This window comes from Oncorhynchus tshawytscha, linkage group LG26, assembly GCF_018296145.1.
Source record: "Oncorhynchus tshawytscha isolate Ot180627B linkage group LG26, Otsh_v2.0, whole genome shotgun sequence".
NCBI classification, from domain to species: Eukaryota; Metazoa; Chordata; class Actinopteri; order Salmoniformes; family Salmonidae; genus Oncorhynchus; species Oncorhynchus tshawytscha.
Genome location: NC_056454.1, coordinates 27,085,866 through 27,105,137, shown reverse-complemented (window position 1 = coordinate 27,105,137; position 19,272 = coordinate 27,085,866). Strand labels below are relative to the sequence as shown.

The following is a 19,272-nucleotide window of genomic DNA, read 5'->3' as shown; positions in this document are numbered from 1 at the left end:
CATCTGCCACACTGATCATCAACACGGGGGCCCCTCAGGGGCGTGTGCTTAGTCCCCTCCTGTACTCCATATTCACCCATGATTGCGTGGCCAAGCATGACTCCACACCATTGTTTGCCGACGACACAACGGTGGTAGGTCTAATCACCGAAAACGATGAGACAGCCTGTAAGAGGAGGTCAGAGACCTGGCAGTGTGGTGCCAGGACAACAACCTCTCCCTCAATGTGATCAAGACAAAGGAGATTATCGTGGACTACAGGAAAATTGACGGGGCTGTAGTGGAGCAGGTTGAGAGCTTCAAGTTCCTTGGTGTCCACATCACCAACAAACTATCATAGTCCAAACACACCAAGACTGTCGTGAAGAGGGCACGACAATGCCAATTCACCCTCAGGAGACTGAAAAGATTTGGCATGGGTCCCCAGATCCTGAAAAATGTATTGAGCTGCACCATCAAGACTATTCTGATTGGTTGCATCATGACTGGTATGGCAACTGCTCAGTCTCCGACAGCAAGGCGCAACAGAGGGTAGTGCGTACGGCCCAGTACATTACTAGGGCCAAGGTTCCTGCCATCCAGGACCTCTATACCAGGCGGTGTCAGAGGAAGGCCCTAAAAATTGCCAAAGGCTCCAGTCACCCTAGTCATAGACTGTTCTCTCTGCTACTGCACGGCAAGAGGTACCAGAGCACCAAGTCTAGGTCCAAAGGCTCCTTAAAACTTCTTAGGGCTGCAATCCCGTTAACGGGATTGATATGACAACAGCCAGTGAAAGTGCAGAGCGTCAAATTCAAACAACAGAAATCTCATAATTAAAATTCCTCAAACATCTTATACCATTTTAAAAGAATCATAAAACACGGGACGAGATGTTAAAAACTGTCCATTGTGCCAATAGATGGAATGCACTCACATGAGATTTGCCGTGATGTTGACAGAGTGGCATGGGAGGTTTATTTCTTAGACTGGGTTAAGATGTCAATTTTGGGACACATCCTCAGTAGTGTGCCTTCGAATCAGTGGGTGTTTCGGCCTTTAATCACTAAACACCCTCATCAAAGGTGGCCAGCTAAAGGGTGATCAAGCCTTAGCTTGTGTCCCATGCCCAATTAAGATGTCCCACGGGACTATGCAAGGCAGGGGCGTCCTCTTCCCTGAGCCAGCCCTACAGCTGACCGCATACCTCATATGCCCTCCTCAAGTTGGAGGGATCTGAATTGGGTTCTCAGGTGGGGGTGGGGGGTCATGAAGTTATAGCCCAGCAAGGGTCCTTCCGTTTGATCCAGATCCACTGGCTGCCTCTTTCAGCTGCTTGAGAAAATGCTCTGAAGGTAATCTTGTTGTTAATCCCACAAGTGTCCGATTTCAAATAGGCTTTACAGCGAAAGCACCACAAAAGTCACAGAAATTCAGCCATTTTTCCAGCCAAAAAGAGGAGTCACAAAAAACACAAATATAGATAAAATTAATCACTAACCTTCGATGATCTTCATCAGATGACACTCATAGGACTTCATGTTACACAATACATGTATGTTTTGTTCGATAAAGTTCATATTAAAAAAATTGGTGCGTTACGTTCACTAGTTCAAAAAAAAATCCAGTGATTTTGCATAGCCACATCGATTCAACAGAAATACTCATCATAAATGTAGATGATAATACAAGTTATACAAATGGAATTATAGATATACCTCTCCTTAATGCAACCGCTTTGTCAGATTTCAAAAAAACTTTACGGAAAAAGCATACCATGCAATAATCTGAGACTGCGCTCAGAAATATAATACAATTAGCCCCCATGTTGGAGTCAACAGAAACCAGAAATTCCATGATAAATATTCCCTTACCTTTGATGATCTTCATCAGAATGCACTCCCAGGAATCCCAGCTCCACAATAAATGTTTGATTTGTTCGATAATGTCCTTTATTTATGTCCAATTAGCTACTTTTGTTAGCGCGTTTGGTATACAGTGGGGCAAAAAGGTATTTAGTCAGCCACCAATTGTGCAAGTTCTCCCACTTAAAAAGATGAGAGAGGCCTGTAATTTTCATCATAGGTACACTTAAACTATGACAGATAAAATGAGGGGGAAACATCCAGAAAATCACATTGTAGGATTTTTTAAGAATTTATTTGCAAATTATGGTGGAAAAATAAGTATTTGGTCACCTACAAACAAGCAAGATTTCTAGCTCTCACAGACCTGTAACTTCTTCTTTAAGAGGCTCCTCTGTCCTCCACTCGTTACCTGTATTAATGGCAGCTGTTTGAACTTGTTATCAGTATAAAAGACACCTGTCCACAACCTCAAACAGTCACACTCCAAACTCCACTATGGCCAAAACCAAAGAGCTGTCAAAGGACACCAGAAACAAAATTGTAGACCTGCACCAGGCTGGGAAGACTGAATCTGCAATAGGTAAGCAGCTTGGTTTGAAGAAATCAACTGTGGGAGCAATTATTAGGAATTGGAAGACATACAAGACCACTGATAATCTCTCTCGATCTGGGGCTCCACGCAAGATCTCACCCCGTGGGGTCAAAATGATCACAAGAACGGTGAGCAAAAATCTCAGAACCACACGGGGGGACCTAGTGAATGACCTGCAGAGAGCTGGGACCAAAGTAACAAAGCCTACCATCAGTAACACACTACGCCGCCAGGGACTCAAATCCTGCAGTGCCAGACATGTCTCCCTGCTTAAGCCAGTACATGTCCAGGCCCGTCTGAAGTTTGCTATAGAGCATTCGGATGATCCAGAAGAAGATTGGGAGAATGTCATATGGTCAGATGAAACCAAAATATAACTTTTTGGTAAAAACTCAACTCATCGTGTTTGGAGGACAAAGAATGCTGAGTTGCATCCAAAGAACACCATACCTACTGTGAAGCATGGGGGTGGAAACATCATGCGTTGGGGCTGTCTTTCTGCAAAGGGACCAGGACGACTGATCCGTGTAAAGGAAAGAATGAATGTGCGGCCATGTATCGTGAGATTTTGAGTGAAAACCACCTTCCATCAGCAAGGGCATTGAAGATGAAACGTGGCTGGGTCTTTCAGCATGACAATGATCCCAAACACACCGCCCGGGCAATGAAGGAGTGGCTTCGTAAGAAGCATTTCAAGGTCCTATAGTGGCCTAGCCAGTCTCCAGATCTCAACCCCATAGAAAATCTTTGGAGGGAGTTGAAAGTCCGTGTTGCCCAGCAACAGCCCCAAAACATCACTGCTCTGGAGGAGATCTGCATGGAGGAATGGGCCAAAATACCAGCAACAGTGTGTGAAAACTTTGTGAAGACTTACAGAAAACATTTGACCTCTGTCATTGCCAACAAAGGGTATATAACAAAGTATTGATATAAACTTTTGTTATTGACCAAATACTTATTTTCCACCATCATTTGCAAATAAATTCATAAAAAATCCTACAATGTGATTTTCTGGATTTGTTTTCCTCATTTTGTCTGTCATAGTTGAAGTGTACCTATGATGAAAATTACAGGCCTCTCTCATCTTTTTAAGTGGGAGAACTTGCGCAATTGGTGGCTGACTAAATACTTTTTTGCCCCACTGTACATTTCCAAACGCTCGTTCATTTCTTCGGACAAAAACTTCAAAAAGTTATATTACAGGTCGAAGAAACATTTCAAACTAAGTATAGAATCAATTATTAGGATGTTTTTATCATAAATCTTCAATAAAGTTCCAACTGGAGAATTCCTTTGTGTCTTGAGGAGGAATGGAACACAAGTCAATATCATGTGGAATGCGCGTGACCAGGAAATGGCTCTCTGCCAGTAAGCTGACTCATTCAGCTCTTATTCAGTCCCACAACGCAGTAGAATCCTCATTCAAGTTTCTAAAGACGGTTGACATCTAGTAGGAAGTGCAACTTCATTCATATCCCAATGTGAATTCAATAGGGCCTGGTTTGAAAATCCACCAACCTCAGGTTTCTCACTTTCTGTTTGGATTTCTTCTCAGGTTTTTGCCTGCCATATGAGTTATGTTATACTCACAGACATCATTCAAACAGTTTTAGAAACATCAGAGTGCTTTCTATCCAATACTAATAATAATATGCATATATTAGCAACTGGGACTGAGGAGCAGGCCGTTTACTCTGGGAACCTTTCACCCAAGCTACTCAATACTGCCCCTGCAGCCATAAGAAGTGGACAGCTTCTACCCACAAACTATAAGACAGCTGAACAGCTAATCAAATGGCTACCTGGACTGTTTGCATTTTTTTTACATTGCTGCTACTCGCTGTTTATTATCTATCTATGGATGGTCACTTTACCCCTACCTACGTGTACGTATTACCTCAATTACCTCGACTAACCTGTACCCACACACATTGACTCAGTACCGGTACCCCCTGTATATAGCCTTGTTATTTTATTCTTACTCTTTTTTTTAAATTTTTTTTTTACTTTAGTTTATTTAGTAAATATTTTTCTTAACCTTATTGTTGTTTAAGGGCTTGTAAGTAAGCATTTCAGGGTAAGGTCTACACCTGTTGTATTCGGCGCATGTGACAAATTAAATTTGATTTGATTATATTCGCTAAACAGGGATTTGAATCCTGTTTGCCATTTCACTGAGTTTTCAGTAGGTACTGTAGCAGGCCATCAGGATTCCACAGCATTGCTGTGTGGGGAAGTGTTCACTGAGGCTGAATTATCCAATTACAGAATAATCCCTTAAACCTGAGCCTGTTTAAGCAGTCTTGGGGGGGTGCGCTGAGTGAATGGGGTGCGCTGAGTGAATGGGGTGTGCTGAGTGTTAAAGAGCGAATCAGAGCACCTTGTGGCTAATTTCTCAGGCCATGGATTTTTTGCACTGCTGCTCTGGATTTCACAGCTTTGATGCCAGATCACAGATGTTTTCACCCTAAACCTGGATAATAATGTGGTGTAATTCTCCATGTTCCCCATAAATGGGTTCAGCCAGGCTAGAGGCAGCCTAGTACCCAGGAGCCTGACAGACAGCTCCATATGGGTCAGGAGGAGACACAGCACATCAGAGACTGAGCGTTTGGCCCAGAGGAACATAGTCAAGAGCTATTTCTCTGGAAAGAACCCCCTTTAAAAATATGCTAAAGAACATGTTGACGTCAATCAAGGCTCTCCATATGTTGAGAGAAGAATATAATTCTGCTAAATGGCACACACACGTCGGTTTCAGCATCTCTGTAGGATACCAGGCTTTTTGTTTACTCATGCCTGCACAGATGGACATAATCTGCCATGTGTTAGCTAATAATATTGAGGTAGATGGGGTACAGCAGCTGTTTAGTAAATTTGTAACAACAGAAACGAACAGAAGCTAACGGAAGTTACACGTCCCTGGGTAATCATACTAAAATCACTCTCAGGAAGCAACATCTTCATCTAAGCTCACGAAGCTTAGTCAAAAAGATTGTTAAAGCTAAGATATCACAGAGAGGAACAACAACAGCACGCTGTAAAGCAAGCTGCTGTTGCTATCCACTTTTAACAGATGTATTGGCTTGTTTTGAACACCCAGATAGCCATTGTGGCCAATGGTTTAAAGAAAAATACATTCATTTATTTAGTTAGACACAAATTCAGTCGTAGCAACCTTCTCTTCATATGCTGTTTCTCCTGTAAAATGTGACGTCTTTTCTCTTTCTTCCAGTCCAGCAGAGGAGCTGAGTTTTGGCACCAAAGAGTCGGAGAGGAAGTGTCTTATCATCCTCGATAATGTGTCCAAGAATCAAGTGGCCTTCAAGGTGTGTGTGTGTGTGTGTGTGTGTGTGTGTGTGTGTGTGTGTGTGTGTGTGTGTGTGTGTGTGTGTGTGTGTGTGTGTGTGTGTGTGTGTGTGTGTGTGTGTGTGTGTGTGTGTGTGTGTGTACACACGTGGTGTGCTTTTGCACAAAATACACAATGTTGTTGTCAGTCTCCAAGCTGACCTGAGTGTGTGTGTCCCTCTACAGGTACGAACCACAGCACCTGAGAAGTACAGAGTGAAGCCCAGCAACAGCAGCTGTGAACCGGGCGCGTCTGTGGATATAGTGGTGTCTTTACATGGCGGTAGAGTACTGATCTTATCTCTCTGCACTGTCTCTCCTCCTCTTACCTACTTCGTCCTTTGAATGTTTCCAATTGCTCCTGCAGAAACTTCAGAATAATCAAAAGGTCCAGTCTATTCATTTTGGGAAGTGCTGACAGAGTGCAGCTTTCTTTTGCCCGACATACATATTTTAAGAGTGATAAAATAATAATCTCTTATCTTCCCCTAAACCGAGACTTCAGAAATCTAACAGAGGGTGAATAAACTTTATTGAGACACTCTCAGTACTCTCCTGGAAGGCTGAAACCTCTAAGGTCAATGTTTTTACCTCAATCACTTGAGACCAACATTGAGTTGGGATGCAGGGACTTGGCTGATAAGAAGTTCCGAGGCGTTCAAGCATGGACATGTCAATCATGGCCTCTGATGTACTAGACATGGGTTTTTTGAAGATTTGAATTCTGGCACTATTCCAAAGTTTGAGGGTTTTCTTCTCTCTCTCTGGGTTTTAACTTTGAAACTCATGAATTACATGTTTGAGAGCCGCCGTCTATCGCTTCCATCTTGTTCACTTAGTTCTAGTGGATAAGAACCCTCACTGTATCTGTAAATGAGTCAGCTCTTTCACTTCTATATCTGAGACTTTGATGCTGACAGCAGTGGGGTGATCCCATCCATATGTAGGACTCTAGATACATAAACTGAACAATATACAGAGATTAAATATCATTCAGAGTTCAATGAGAGAACGAGTGCCCTGGATGTGTTTGTGCAGGCTACCAGGCGTCTCTGCAGGACCGCTTCTTGGTCATGGCTGCTGAGATGGAGCAGAACGCTGGTGCTGGATCACCAGAGCTCGCTCAGTTCTGGAAGGACGTGCCCAAAACCAAGATCATGGATCACAGGTACACCACCATCAATGTCTCATCATGGACGGGAATGGGAATATGTGAATACCTTTTTATACATTTTTATTACCAGTTCATTCAAGGGGCAGGTAGTCATTTGATATGCCACTATCAAAATCTATAATGACCTCAAGATAACTTTGATTGACTTAACCCATTGTGGTCTTGCAGTGTACATCACAGATTGCCTCACCATGACTAGTGAATGTCAGTGACCTAGCAGGCTGATAATCCCCTCTACCCGGCCCTTTCTGACATGACTGTGTCCTGTCCTTCCTGTAGATTACGATGTCACGTCCTGGAGAGCACTAAGCCCATTCTGAGCTATCCGAGTGGATGTGACAACCCTGTGGAAGGAGGAGCCAATGGCCACCCAGACCTGCACACAACGGTGAACTCTGATTGGAATATACACCTCATCCCACAATAACTTATTAACCTATACAGTGCCTATAGAAAATCTACACCCTCTTGAACTTTTTTCACATTTTGTTGCATTACAAAGTGTGATTGAAATGGATTTAATTGTTTTAAAAAAAAAGGGGGGGATCGATCTTCACAAAATACTCCGTAATGTCAAAGTGACAAGTAATAAAATGTAATAAGTAAAATATAGTTGTTGCATAAGTATTCACCCTCCCTAAATTAGTTCAGAAGTAAAATTTGGCTTAACATCAAACTGAACTGAGCTGCAGGACAGGAATGAAACTGCTCAGGGATGTTAATTTCTTACGGGTATGTGGGACGGTGGTGTCCCACCTGGCCAGCATCCAGTGAAATTGCAGAGCGCGAAATTCAAAAATACTAAATTCAAATATTTAACATTCTTGAAAATATATGTGTTATACATCAAAATAAAGCTGAACTTTTTGTTAATCCAGCTGCCGTGTCAGATTTCAAAAAGGCTTTATGGCGAAAGCAACCATGCAATTTATGGCGAAAGCAAACCATGCAATTATGAGGACAGCACCCCACATACAAACACATGAAAATCATATTTCAACCAGGCAGGTGTGACTCGAAAGTCAGAAATAGCAATATAAAAAATGCCTTACCTTTGATCTTCCTCTGGCACTCCAAAAGGTCCCAGTTACATCACAAATGATTATTTTGTTCGATAATGTCCTTCTTTATATCCATAAAAACTCAGTTTAGTTGGCGCACTTCATTCAGTCAATAATTCACTCAGTTTCCCTTCTACAAAATGCATACAAAATTAATCCCAAACGTTACTAATACTTTTCCAAACAAGTCAAACAACGTTTATAATCCAACCTTAGGTATCCTAATACGCAAATAAACAATACAATTTAAGACGGAGAATAGTATGTTCATTACCAGAGATAAAGAAGAAAGAACGCGCTTTCCTCCTCGTGCTTGGAAACACTACAGCCAAAATGGGAGCCACCTAGAAAAACTACAATTTCTTGGTCATTTCAAAAACCAGCCTGTAATTCTTTCTAAAGACTGTTGACATCTATTGGAAGCCCTAGGAACTGCAATTTGGGAGGACTTGGGCTTATAATTATAGTACTAGCCATTGAAAATAGTGGTAAACTGAAATTCTTTTTTTGGGGAGATGGTTTGTCCTCGGGGTTTCGCCTGCCATATCAGTTCTGTTCTACTCACAGACATAATTTTTACAGTTTTAGAAACTTTAGAGTGTTTTTTTATCTAAATCTACCAATTATATGCATATCCTAGCTTCTGTAACAGGCAGTTTACTTTGGGCAGGCTTTTCATCCGGGTGTCAAAATACTGCCCCCTACCCCAGAGGTTTAACATGAGGCCATTGGTGACTTTAAAACAGCTACAGAGTTCAATGGCTGTGATGGGAGAACTGAGGATGTATTATTATTGTGTAGACTTCACAATAATAACCTAAATGACAGTGAAAAGAAGAATACAAATATATAGAATATATATTCCAAAACATGCAACAAGACACTAAAGTAATACTGCAAAAAAACACGGCAAAGGAATACACTTTTTGGCATAAATGCAGAGCTGTATGTTTGGGGCAAATCCAACACGTCACTGAGTAGCTGCCTCCTTATTTTCAAGCAGGGTGGTGGCTTCATCATGTTATGGGTGGGCTTGTAATCATTAAGGACTGGGGAGCTTTTCAGGATGAAAAGAAACGGGATGGAGCTAAGCACAGGCAAAATCCTAGAGGAAAACCTGCTTCAGTCTGCTTTACACCAGACACTGGGAGAGGAATTCATCTTCCAGCAGGACAATAACCCACATCAGAAGGCAAAATCTACACAGTGAATGTTTGTGAGTGGCCAAGTTACAGTTTTTACTTAAATCTGTTAAATATATGCCAAGAATTGAAAATGGCTGTCTAGCCATGGTCCCCAACACCTTGACAGAGCTTGAAGAATTTTGAAAATAATAATGGGGACATTTTTTTATTGAATTTATTTTACCTTTATTTAACTAGGCAAGTCAGTTAAGAACAAATTCCTATTTTCAATGACGGCCTAGGAACAGTGGGTTAACTGCCTGTTCAGGGGCAGAACGACAGATTTGTGTGCGTGTGTGTGTGTGTGTGTGTGTGTGTGTGTGTGTGTGTGTGTGTGTGTGTGTGTGTGTGTGTGTGTGTATTATATATAATCTAAGGGGAGTGTAGACTCTATAGGCACTGCATATTAACCAATGTATTTTCTGTACTTGAACTTGATTTACTTTCTTTGTATAATCTTTTTTTACACAATTAGAGCCATTGGGGTTATAATTATGGTGAATTGTGTAGTTTTCTGAAACATTTTAGTGGTGTCAAATTGATATGGGAGACTGAAATGTGAATAAATTAGTAAGATGAAGTAATCAAATGCTCTCCTCTGCAGCTGATGCGTGTGATGGTGTGTAACGCCAGGCTGGAGCAGAAGCTGGACCAGTGTCTGTGGGTCCAGCAGGTCCTGATTGGTCTGGTGCTGGTTGTCATGATGTTCAGCTTCCTGACTCTCTACCACCTTTCTGGGGCTTCCTGACTTGACTCAACCTTGTCTACAGCAGCTTAAAGCTAAACCAACAGACAGGGCTGGTATTGGACTTGGTGATAAAAAAAACAAAGGCAGACTCTCTTCTCTACAATGTCTGTCGTCATGAAATGGAGGAACGCTTTATTATGTAGCTTTGAACTAGGGACATGCGGAGTTGTCAGTCAGTTTCCCAGAGAGATTCTTCATAGTCTCCTTGGCACTGTGAGAGGTACCGTAGCTAAAGACTCTCGATACCGTGAAATGAAGTCAATAATGTATTTTTGTTACTAATCATGGAATTATAAATTAAGTATTTATTGCAATATGTAACATATTCATTATTTCAATATGTAATATGTAACATGACAAAGGAGATTTAGTTAATTTTTCTGATCCTAATGAACATTTCATTTGAAATATATAGTATAAAAATATCAGGTCAAGAATAAACGTGCACTTTTTCTTTAAACCAATTGCAATTTGTTTGGCTTATAAAATGGCTAAAATAAGTGTCTGGCATGTACAAGGCACTACCCAACATGTGCTTCTCCATCCTGATACAGTAGATAACCATCTCAGTCCTGAAGCAAGCCTCAAACTTCTCTCTTTTGACCCTGATTTTACTTCAACAGTATAACAGTGTCGGTGATCCAGCCTTGCCACCCTCCCTCTTTGATAAAAGCCTTATCAATCCCGGGGTTCCTAATTGAAAAAATAGTAGTGTGTGACCTCGACAAACCTCTCCCCACTTACCTCTGGGGAGCCTAGGGAGATCTCTTTCTGTGCTATCTCCCTCCATTTGTTTTAATGACCCTACGCTGGCAAACCTAAAAATACCTGGCAATTACTGGTGAGGATGGGGAAATGGCAGAACCCACAGAGCTCAGTGGGAAGGCTGGGTATCTATAACAAGATTCAGCGCAGAGCAGTCAACCACAGAGCCAGTGCAGGGGATCACACTTAGAATATTATAATGAACAAAAATATAAATGCAACATGCAGCAATTTCAAGGATTTTGCTGAGTTACATCAGGAAATCAGTCAATTAAAATAAACTCATTAGGCCCTAATCTATGGATTTCCCATCACTGGGCTGGTGTGCAGCCATGGGTGGGCCTGTGAGCGCATCGGCCCACCCACTTGTGAGCCAGGCCCAGCCAATCAGAATGTTTTCCCCACAAAGGGGCTTTATTGCAGATATAAATACTCCTGTTCTGACTGCTCTGCAGCTGGTCTGCTGTTGGTGGTTGATTGCATTTTGCCCTCAAAAAGATAGTGTTTGGTCTGGCACTGAAGACATCATTGTTTCATGTGCATTGGCTTTTGTCTTGCTTCGGTTGGAGCCTTTTCTTTTTCTTATATAAGACGATCACGTTCAGCTACCTCATGTTTCCTAACAGTGCTATTTCTGTGTTTTTCCTCATTCACATGTGATGTTTTGAACTCTCCCTTTTCTCTTAAAGGGTTCCTATGTGTGAGTCTTTACCACGCGATTGAGAAACCTCTCTCCCTGCATCAATGGACTGTTTGTATTAGTCATTGGATCGTTTTAGGAGAATGTGTGCAGTGGGTGTAAAACTTGCATTATTTGTTGTATTTTTGCTTTCACTGAGAATCGCTTTCGCAGCTATTTGAGGCGGTAAGTGCCTGTGCATTTAGCAGGAGGACGAAGCTAAATGGAGTGCCAGGTTCTCTAGGGGGCTTTAGGTAAAAGCTTTAGCATCAGATGCAGGTGGGTAAGCTCTAAGTGCATCTATACCTCCTTCAGTACCTGACCAAGTCTGTCAGAATCCACTCAGAGACAGATTGATCCTGTTGGTTACATAAGGCGGTCCAAAACCCAATATGAACATCCTCCCAGGCAGGCTCCCACCCGCTCTCACCACTAATGCATTACATTCAGTCATTACAGTAGAGAAAGTTGTTCATTACATGTTTGAAAATGTGTAGCCACACGACTGTCTTCTCTCCCCCCTGACAGACAGACTCAGTCTCTTTTCTTGATTTCCCAGATGCCACTAATTACATGGGTCTGATAAGTCTGACCGGGGAGTCTCAGAAGTCACAATATCCTCCACAATATTGATTTAACATTCAGCACTAGTAAATCAAAGGCTGGCTCAATGCGCACGGGTGGCCCAAGATGCTTATTGTACGTTTTGAAGGGACAATGATTTACCTCAAGCAGTAAATTGGGAGAGGGGATCGATGAAGAGGTAATGAGTATTGCGAATAATGAGAAGCCGTGTATGTGGCTCAGCAGCTATTGCTGTATCATCACAGAAAAGGAAAATCGTGTTCATGGCAGCACATTATCTCCTGTTGAAGTTATAGACATGGAGCAGAGACACGATGACAGACAGGCTACCATGAACCATATACATGAATGACACCTCTTCTGGGGCTTGTTTAATAATCAATTGTTCATAAGCAATAATTTAAATTAATGTGGTCATCGCAGTATCCATTTTTATGGAAAGAAATTGCTCACTTTACTCTGGTTATGAAATAATTCAATAATGACCACCCTACTGTATTGTAAGTAATAGTTTTTTGAAGGGGAATAGAAAAGTGTTTACCCCACACTGTCCCAGAAACCATATTACTAGTCAAATTTCCACATTCTAAACTGGAAGACTAGGTATCAGATGGATCCTTCATTAGCTACATTTATTTTGTTTCAATCTCCAGTGTCATCGCTTGGGGTATGATGACGAATACAGTGGACCGCACAAAAGCGAGAGAAGGCAATCAATATATCACTCTGGCTAAATGTATCACCTCTTACAGGACACACACTTCTGTGTCTCCAATCGTCCATTTATCTCCCAGTGATTGGTTTTAGTTTTTCCTGATTATCTTGATTCATGGTAAGACTTTGGGGCAGCATCTCCTTCCACAAAGGCTTGATTGAATGCTGATTTAAGTGACAATGGAATAGCCATGCTATAACCTATCAATTTATTCAGGAGAAAACCCTTTATTCTGTCTAATTATGATGTGTGTGTGCGTGCGTGCACCTAAAGTGCCTTTGGAAAGTATTCAAACCCCTTGACTTTTTCCAAATTTTGTTACGTTACAGCCTGATTATAAAAAATTATTAAATAAAAACATTTCCTCAGCAATCTACACACAATAATGACAAATGACAAAACATTTTCTTTTTTTGTTATGTTTGCAATTTTTTTTTTTTTTAAGTTAATACCTTATATGTAAGTATTCAGACACTTTAATATGAAATTCAAAATTGAGCTCAGGTGCCTCCTGTTTCCATTAATCATCATTGAGATGTTTCTACAACTTGATTGAAGTCCACCTGTGGTAAATTCATTTGATTGGACATGATTTGGAAAGGTACGCACGTATTTCTACAGTTGAAGTCGGAAATTTTCCAAATACATTTAAACTCAGTTTTCACAATTCCTGACATTTAATCCTAGTAAGAAATCCCTGTCTTAGGTCAGTTAGGATCACCACTTTATTTTAAGAATGTGACATTTCCAAATAATAGTAGAGAGTGATTTATTTGAGCTTTTATTTCTTTCATCACATTCCCAGTGGGTCATCATTTACCCTCCCTCATGATGCCATCTATTTTGTGAAGTACAAATCAAATCAAATCAAATTTTATTTGTCACATACACATGGTTAGCAGATGTTAATGCGAGTGTAGCGAAATGCTTGTGCTTCTAGTTCCGACAATGCAGTAATAACGAGCAAGTAATCTAACTAACAATTCCAAAAAAAAAACTACTGTCATACACAGTGTAAGGGGATAAAGAATATGTACATAAGGATATATGAATGAGTGATGGTACAGAGCAGCATAGGCAAGATACAGTAGATGATATCGAGTACAGTATATACATATGAGATAAGTATGTAAACCAAGTGGCATAGTTAAAGTGGCTAGTGATACATGTATTACATAAGGATGCAGTCGATGATATAGAGTACAGTATCAACGTATGCATATGAGATGAACAATGTAGGGTAAGTAACATTATATATATAACATTATATACACCAGCCCCTCCTGCAGCAAAGCACCCCCACAACATGATGCTGCCACATCTTTGGCTTGCAAGCCTCCCCCTATTTCCTCCAAACATAATGATGGTCATTATGGTCAAACAGTTGTATTTTTGTTTCATCAGACCAGAGGACATTTCTCCAAAATGTATGATATTTGTCCCCATGTGCAGTTGCAAACTGTAGTCTGGCTTTTTTTATGGTGGTTTTGGACCATGGCGCCACACCAAACTGGAAGTCTTCCGACTAGCTTGGAAAGACAGTACCATGCAGTATCGAAGAGCCCTTACTGCTGCTCGATCATCCTATTTTTCCAACTTAATTGAGGAAAATAAGAACAATCCGAAATTTCTTTTTGATACTGTCGCAAAGCTAATTAAAAAGCAGCATTCCCCAAGTGAGGATGGCTTTCACTTCAGCAGTAATAAATTCATGAACTTCTTTGAGGAAAAGATCATGATTATTAGAAAGCAAATTACGGACTCCCCTTTAAATCTGCGTATTCCTCCAAAGCTCAGATGTCCTGAGTCTGCACAACTCTCCCAGGACCTAGGATCAAGAGAGACGCTCAAGTGTTTTAGTACTATATCTCTTGACACAATGATGAAAATAATCATGGCCTCTAAACCTTCAAGCTGCATACTGGACCCTATTCCAACTAAACTACTGAAAGAGCTGCTTCCTGTGCTTGGCCCTCCTATGTTGAACATAATAAATGGCTCTCTATCCACCGGATGTGTACCAAACTCACTAAAAGTGGCAGTAATAAAGCCTCGCTTGAAAAAGCCAAACCTTGACCCAGAAAACTATCGGCCTATATCGAATCTTCCATTCCTCACAAATTTTAGAACAGGCTGTTGCGCAGCAACTCACTGCCTTCCTGAAGACAAACAATGTATACCAAATGCTTCAGTCTGGTTTTAGACCCCATGATAGCACTGAGACTGCACTTGTGAAGGTGGTAAATTACCTTTGAATGGCATCAGACCGAGGCTCTGCATCTGTCCTCGTGCTCCTAGACCTTAGTACTGCTTTTGATACCATCGATCACCAGATTCTTTTGGAGAGATTGGAAACCCAAATTGGTCTACACGGACAAGTTCTGGCCTGGTTAAGATCTTATCTGTCGGAAAGATATCAGTTTGTCTCTGTGAATGATTTGTCCTCTGACATATCATCTGTAAATTTCGGTGTTCCTCAAGGTTCCGTTTTAGGACCACTATGGTTTTCACTATATATTTTACCTCTTGGGGATGTCATTCAAAAACATAATGTTAACTTTCACTGCTATGCGGATGATACACAGCTGTACATTTCAATGAAACACGGTGAAGCCCCAAAATTGCCCTCGCTAGAAGCCTGTGTTTCAGACATAAGGAAGTGGATGGCTGCAAACTTTCTACTTTTAAACTCGGACAAAACAGAGATGCTTGTTCTAGGTCCCGAGAAACAAAGAGATCTTCTGTTGAATCTGTGAATTAATCTTGATGGTTGTACAGTCGTCTCAAATAAAACTGTGAAGGACCTCTGCGTTACTCTTGACCCTGATCTCTCTTTTGACAAACATATCAAGACTGTTTCAAGGAAAGCTTTTTTCCATCTATGTAACATTGCAAAAATCAAAAACTTTCTGTCCAAAAATGATGCAGAAAAAATTAATCCATGCTTTTGTACTTCTAGGTTAGACTACTGCAATGCTCTACTTTCAGGCTACCTGGATAAAGCACTAAATAAACTTCAGTTAGTGCTAAATACGGCTGCTAGAATCCTGACTAGAACCAAAATAATTTATCATATTACTCCAGTGCTAGTCTCCCTACACTGGCTTCCTGTCATGGCAAGGGCTGATTTCAAGGTTTTATGGCTAACCTACAAAGCATTACATGGGCTTGCTCCCACCTATCTCTCTGATTTCGTCCTGCCGTACATACCCACATGTACGCTACGGTCACAAGACACAGGCCTCCTAATTGTCCCTAGAATTTCTAAGCAAACAACAGGGCTTACTCCTATAGAGCTCCATTTTTATGGAATGGTCTGCCTACCCATGTGAGAGACGCAGACTCGGTCTCAACCTTTAAGTCTTTACTGAAGACTCATCTCTTCAGTGGGTCATATGATTGAGTGTAGTCTGGTGAAGGTGAACGGAACGGAGTGTGAAGGTGAACGGAAAGGCTCTGGAGCAATGAACCGCCCTTGCTGTCTCCGCCTGGCCGGTTTCCCTCTTTCCACTGGGATTCTCTGCCTCTAACCCTATTACAGGGGCTGAGTCACTGGCTTACTGGTGCTCTTCCATGCCGTCCCTAGGAGGGGTACGTCACTTGAGTGGCTTGAGTCACTGATGTGATCTTCCTGTCTGGGTTGGCACCCCTCTTGGGTTGTGCCGTGGCTGAGATCTTTGTGGGCTATAATCGGACTTGTCTCAGGATGGTAAGTTGGTGGTTGAAGATATCCCTCTAGTGGTGTGGGGGCTGTGCTTTGGCAAAGTGGGTGGGGTTATATCCTTCCTGTTTGGCCCTGTCCGGGGGTATCATCGGATGGGGCCACAGTGTCTCCTGACCCCTCCTGTCTCAGCCTCCAGTATTTATGCTGTAGTAGTTTGTGTCGGGGGCTAGGGTCAGTTTGTTATATCTGGAGTACTTCTCCTGTCTTATCCGGTGTCCTGTGTGAATTTAAGTATGCTCTCTCTAATTCTCTCTTTCTTTCTCTCTCTCGGAGGACCTGAGCCCTAGGACCATGCCTCAGGACTACCTGGCATGATTACTCCTTGCTGTCCCCAGTCCACCTGGCCGTGCTGCTGCTCCAGTTTCAACTGTTCTGCCTGCGGCTATGGAATCCTGACCTGTTCTTCGGACTTGCTACCTGTCCCAGACCTGCTGTTTTCAACTCTCTAGAGACAGCAGGAGTGGTAGAGATGCTATTAATGATCGGCTATGAAAAGCCAACTTACATTCACTCATGAGGTGCTGACTTGCTGCACCCTCGACAACTACTGTGATTATTATTATTTGACCATGCTGGTCATTTATGAACATTTGAACATCTTGGCCGTTCTGTTATAATCTTCACCCGGCACAGCCAGAAGAGGACTGGCCACCCCTCATAGCCTGGTTCCTCTCTAGGTTTCTTCCTAGGTTTTGGCCTTTCTAGGGAGTTTTTCCTAGCCACCGTGCTTCTACACCTGCATTGCTTGCAGTTTGGGGTTTTAGGCTTGGTTTCTGTACAGCACTTTGAGGTATCAGCTGATGTACGAAGGGCTATATAAATAAATTTGATTTGATTTGACCAGTGATCAGACCAGTTTGATTTGAGCGGCCTTTCAGGTTATGTCGATACAGGACTCGTTTTACCGTGGATATATATACTTTTGTACCCGTTTCCTCCAGCATCTTCACAAGGTTCTGTGATTGATTTGCACTTTTCACACCAACGTACGTTCATCTCTAGGAGACAGAACGCATCTCCTTCCTGAGTGGTATGACAGCTACGTGGTCCCATGGTGTTTATACCTGCGTACTATTGTTTGAACGTGATGAAGATGAACGTCGTACTTTCAGGCGTTTGGAAATTGCTCCAGAGGATGAACCAGACTTGTGGAGGTCTACAATTTATTTTCTGAGGTCTTGGCTGATTTCTTTTGATTTTCCCATGATGTCAAGCAGAAAGGCACTGAGTTTGAAGGTAGGCCTTGAAATACATCCACAGGTACACCTCCAATTGACTCAAATTATGTCATTTAGCCTAATAGAAGTTTCAAAAGCCATGACATCATTTTCGGGAATTTTCCATCATTTTCCAAATTCTGGCCCACTGGAATTGTGATACAGTGAATTATAAAATATCCTAACCAACTTGCCAAAACTATAGTTTTTTAACAATAAATTTGTGGTGGTTGAAAAACCGAGTTTTAATGACTCCAACCTCAACGTATGTAAACTTCCGACTTCAACTGTATATAAGGTCCCACAGTTGACCGTGCATTTCAGAGCAAAAACCAAGCCATGAGGTCAAAGGAATTGTCCGTAGAGCTCCAAGACAGGATTGTGTTGAGGCACAGATCTGGGGAAGGGTACCAAAAAATTTCTGCAGCATTGAAGTTCCCCAAGAACACAGTGGCCTCCATTCTTACATAGAAGAAGTTTGGAACCAACAAGACCCTTATTAGAGCTGGTTGCCTGGCCAAACTGAACAATCAGGAGAGAAGGGCCTTGGTCAGGGAGGTGATCAAGAACCTGATGGTCACTCTGACAGGGCTCTAGAGTTCCTCTGTGAAGATGGGAGAACCTTCCAGAAGGACAACCATCTCTGCAGCACCCCACCAATCAGGGCCTTATGGTAGAGTTGCCAGGCGGAAGCCACTTTTCAGTAAAAGGCACATGACAGCCTGCTTGGAGTTTGCCAAAAGTCACCCAAAGACTCTCAGACCATCAGAAACAAGGTTTTCTGGTCTAATGAAACCTGAGATTGAACTCTTTGGCCTGAATGCCAAGCATCACGTCTAGAGGAAACCTGGCACCATCCCTATGGTGAAGCAAGGTGGTGGCAGCATCATGCTGTGGGGATGTTTTTCAGGGGCAAGGACTGGGAAACTAGTCAGGATCGGTGCAAAGATTAACTGAGCAAAAGTACAGAGATATCCTTGATGAAAACCTGCTCCAGAGTGCTCAGAACCTCAGATTGGGGCGAAGGTTCACCTTCCAACAGTACAGGAAGGTTCACCTTCCAACAGTACAGGACAAGTCTCTGAATGTCCTTGAGTGGCCCAGTCAGAGCCCTGACATGAACCTGATCTATCATCTCTGGAGAGACCTGAAAATAGTTGTGCTGTAACGCTCCCCATCCAACCTGACAGAGCTTGAGATGATCTGCAGAGAAGAATGAGAGAAACTCCCCAAACACAGGTGTGCCAAGCTTGTAGCGTCATACCAAAGAAGACTCAAGGCTGTAATCATTGCCTTTATGTGCTTTAAGAAAGTACTGAATAAAGGGTCTGAATACTTATGTAACTGTGATATTTTTATTACATTGGCAAAAAAAATATCTTAACCTGGTTTTGCTTTGTTATGAGGTATTGTGTGTAGATTGATTAGGAAAACATTTTTTTGTGTCAATTTTAGAATAAGGCTGTAATGTAACAAAATGTGGAAAAAGTTAAGGGGTCTGAATACTTTCTGAATGCACTGTGTGTGTACGTACTTATATTACTTATTTACATGTAACTTGTGTATGTAATTGTATGGCTAGATGAATGCATTAATGGGTGTATGAAAGTACAGTATCATGAATGGATACTTA

The 19,272-nt window shown here is 41.8% G+C and overlaps 1 protein-coding gene across 1 annotated transcript in view; it reads left to right on the top strand.

Moving 5' to 3' along the window:
* Nucleotides 1-10,414, top strand: part of LOC112225462 (motile sperm domain-containing protein 2) — a 30,642-nt gene extending 20,228 nt beyond the window's left edge. The window contains exons 11-15 of the mRNA XM_042306351.1: nucleotides 5,675-5,768; nucleotides 5,974-6,070; nucleotides 6,826-6,955; nucleotides 7,241-7,349; nucleotides 9,811-10,414. Of these exons, the coding sequence (XP_042162285.1) occupies nucleotides 5,675-5,768; nucleotides 5,974-6,070; nucleotides 6,826-6,955; nucleotides 7,241-7,349; nucleotides 9,811-9,954 (574 nt within the window). The 3' untranslated portion in view covers nucleotides 9,955-10,414. The remainder of the gene's footprint in view (nucleotides 1-5,674; nucleotides 5,769-5,973; nucleotides 6,071-6,825; nucleotides 6,956-7,240; nucleotides 7,350-9,810) is intronic.
* Nucleotides 10,415-19,272: the final 8,858 nt, after the last annotated feature.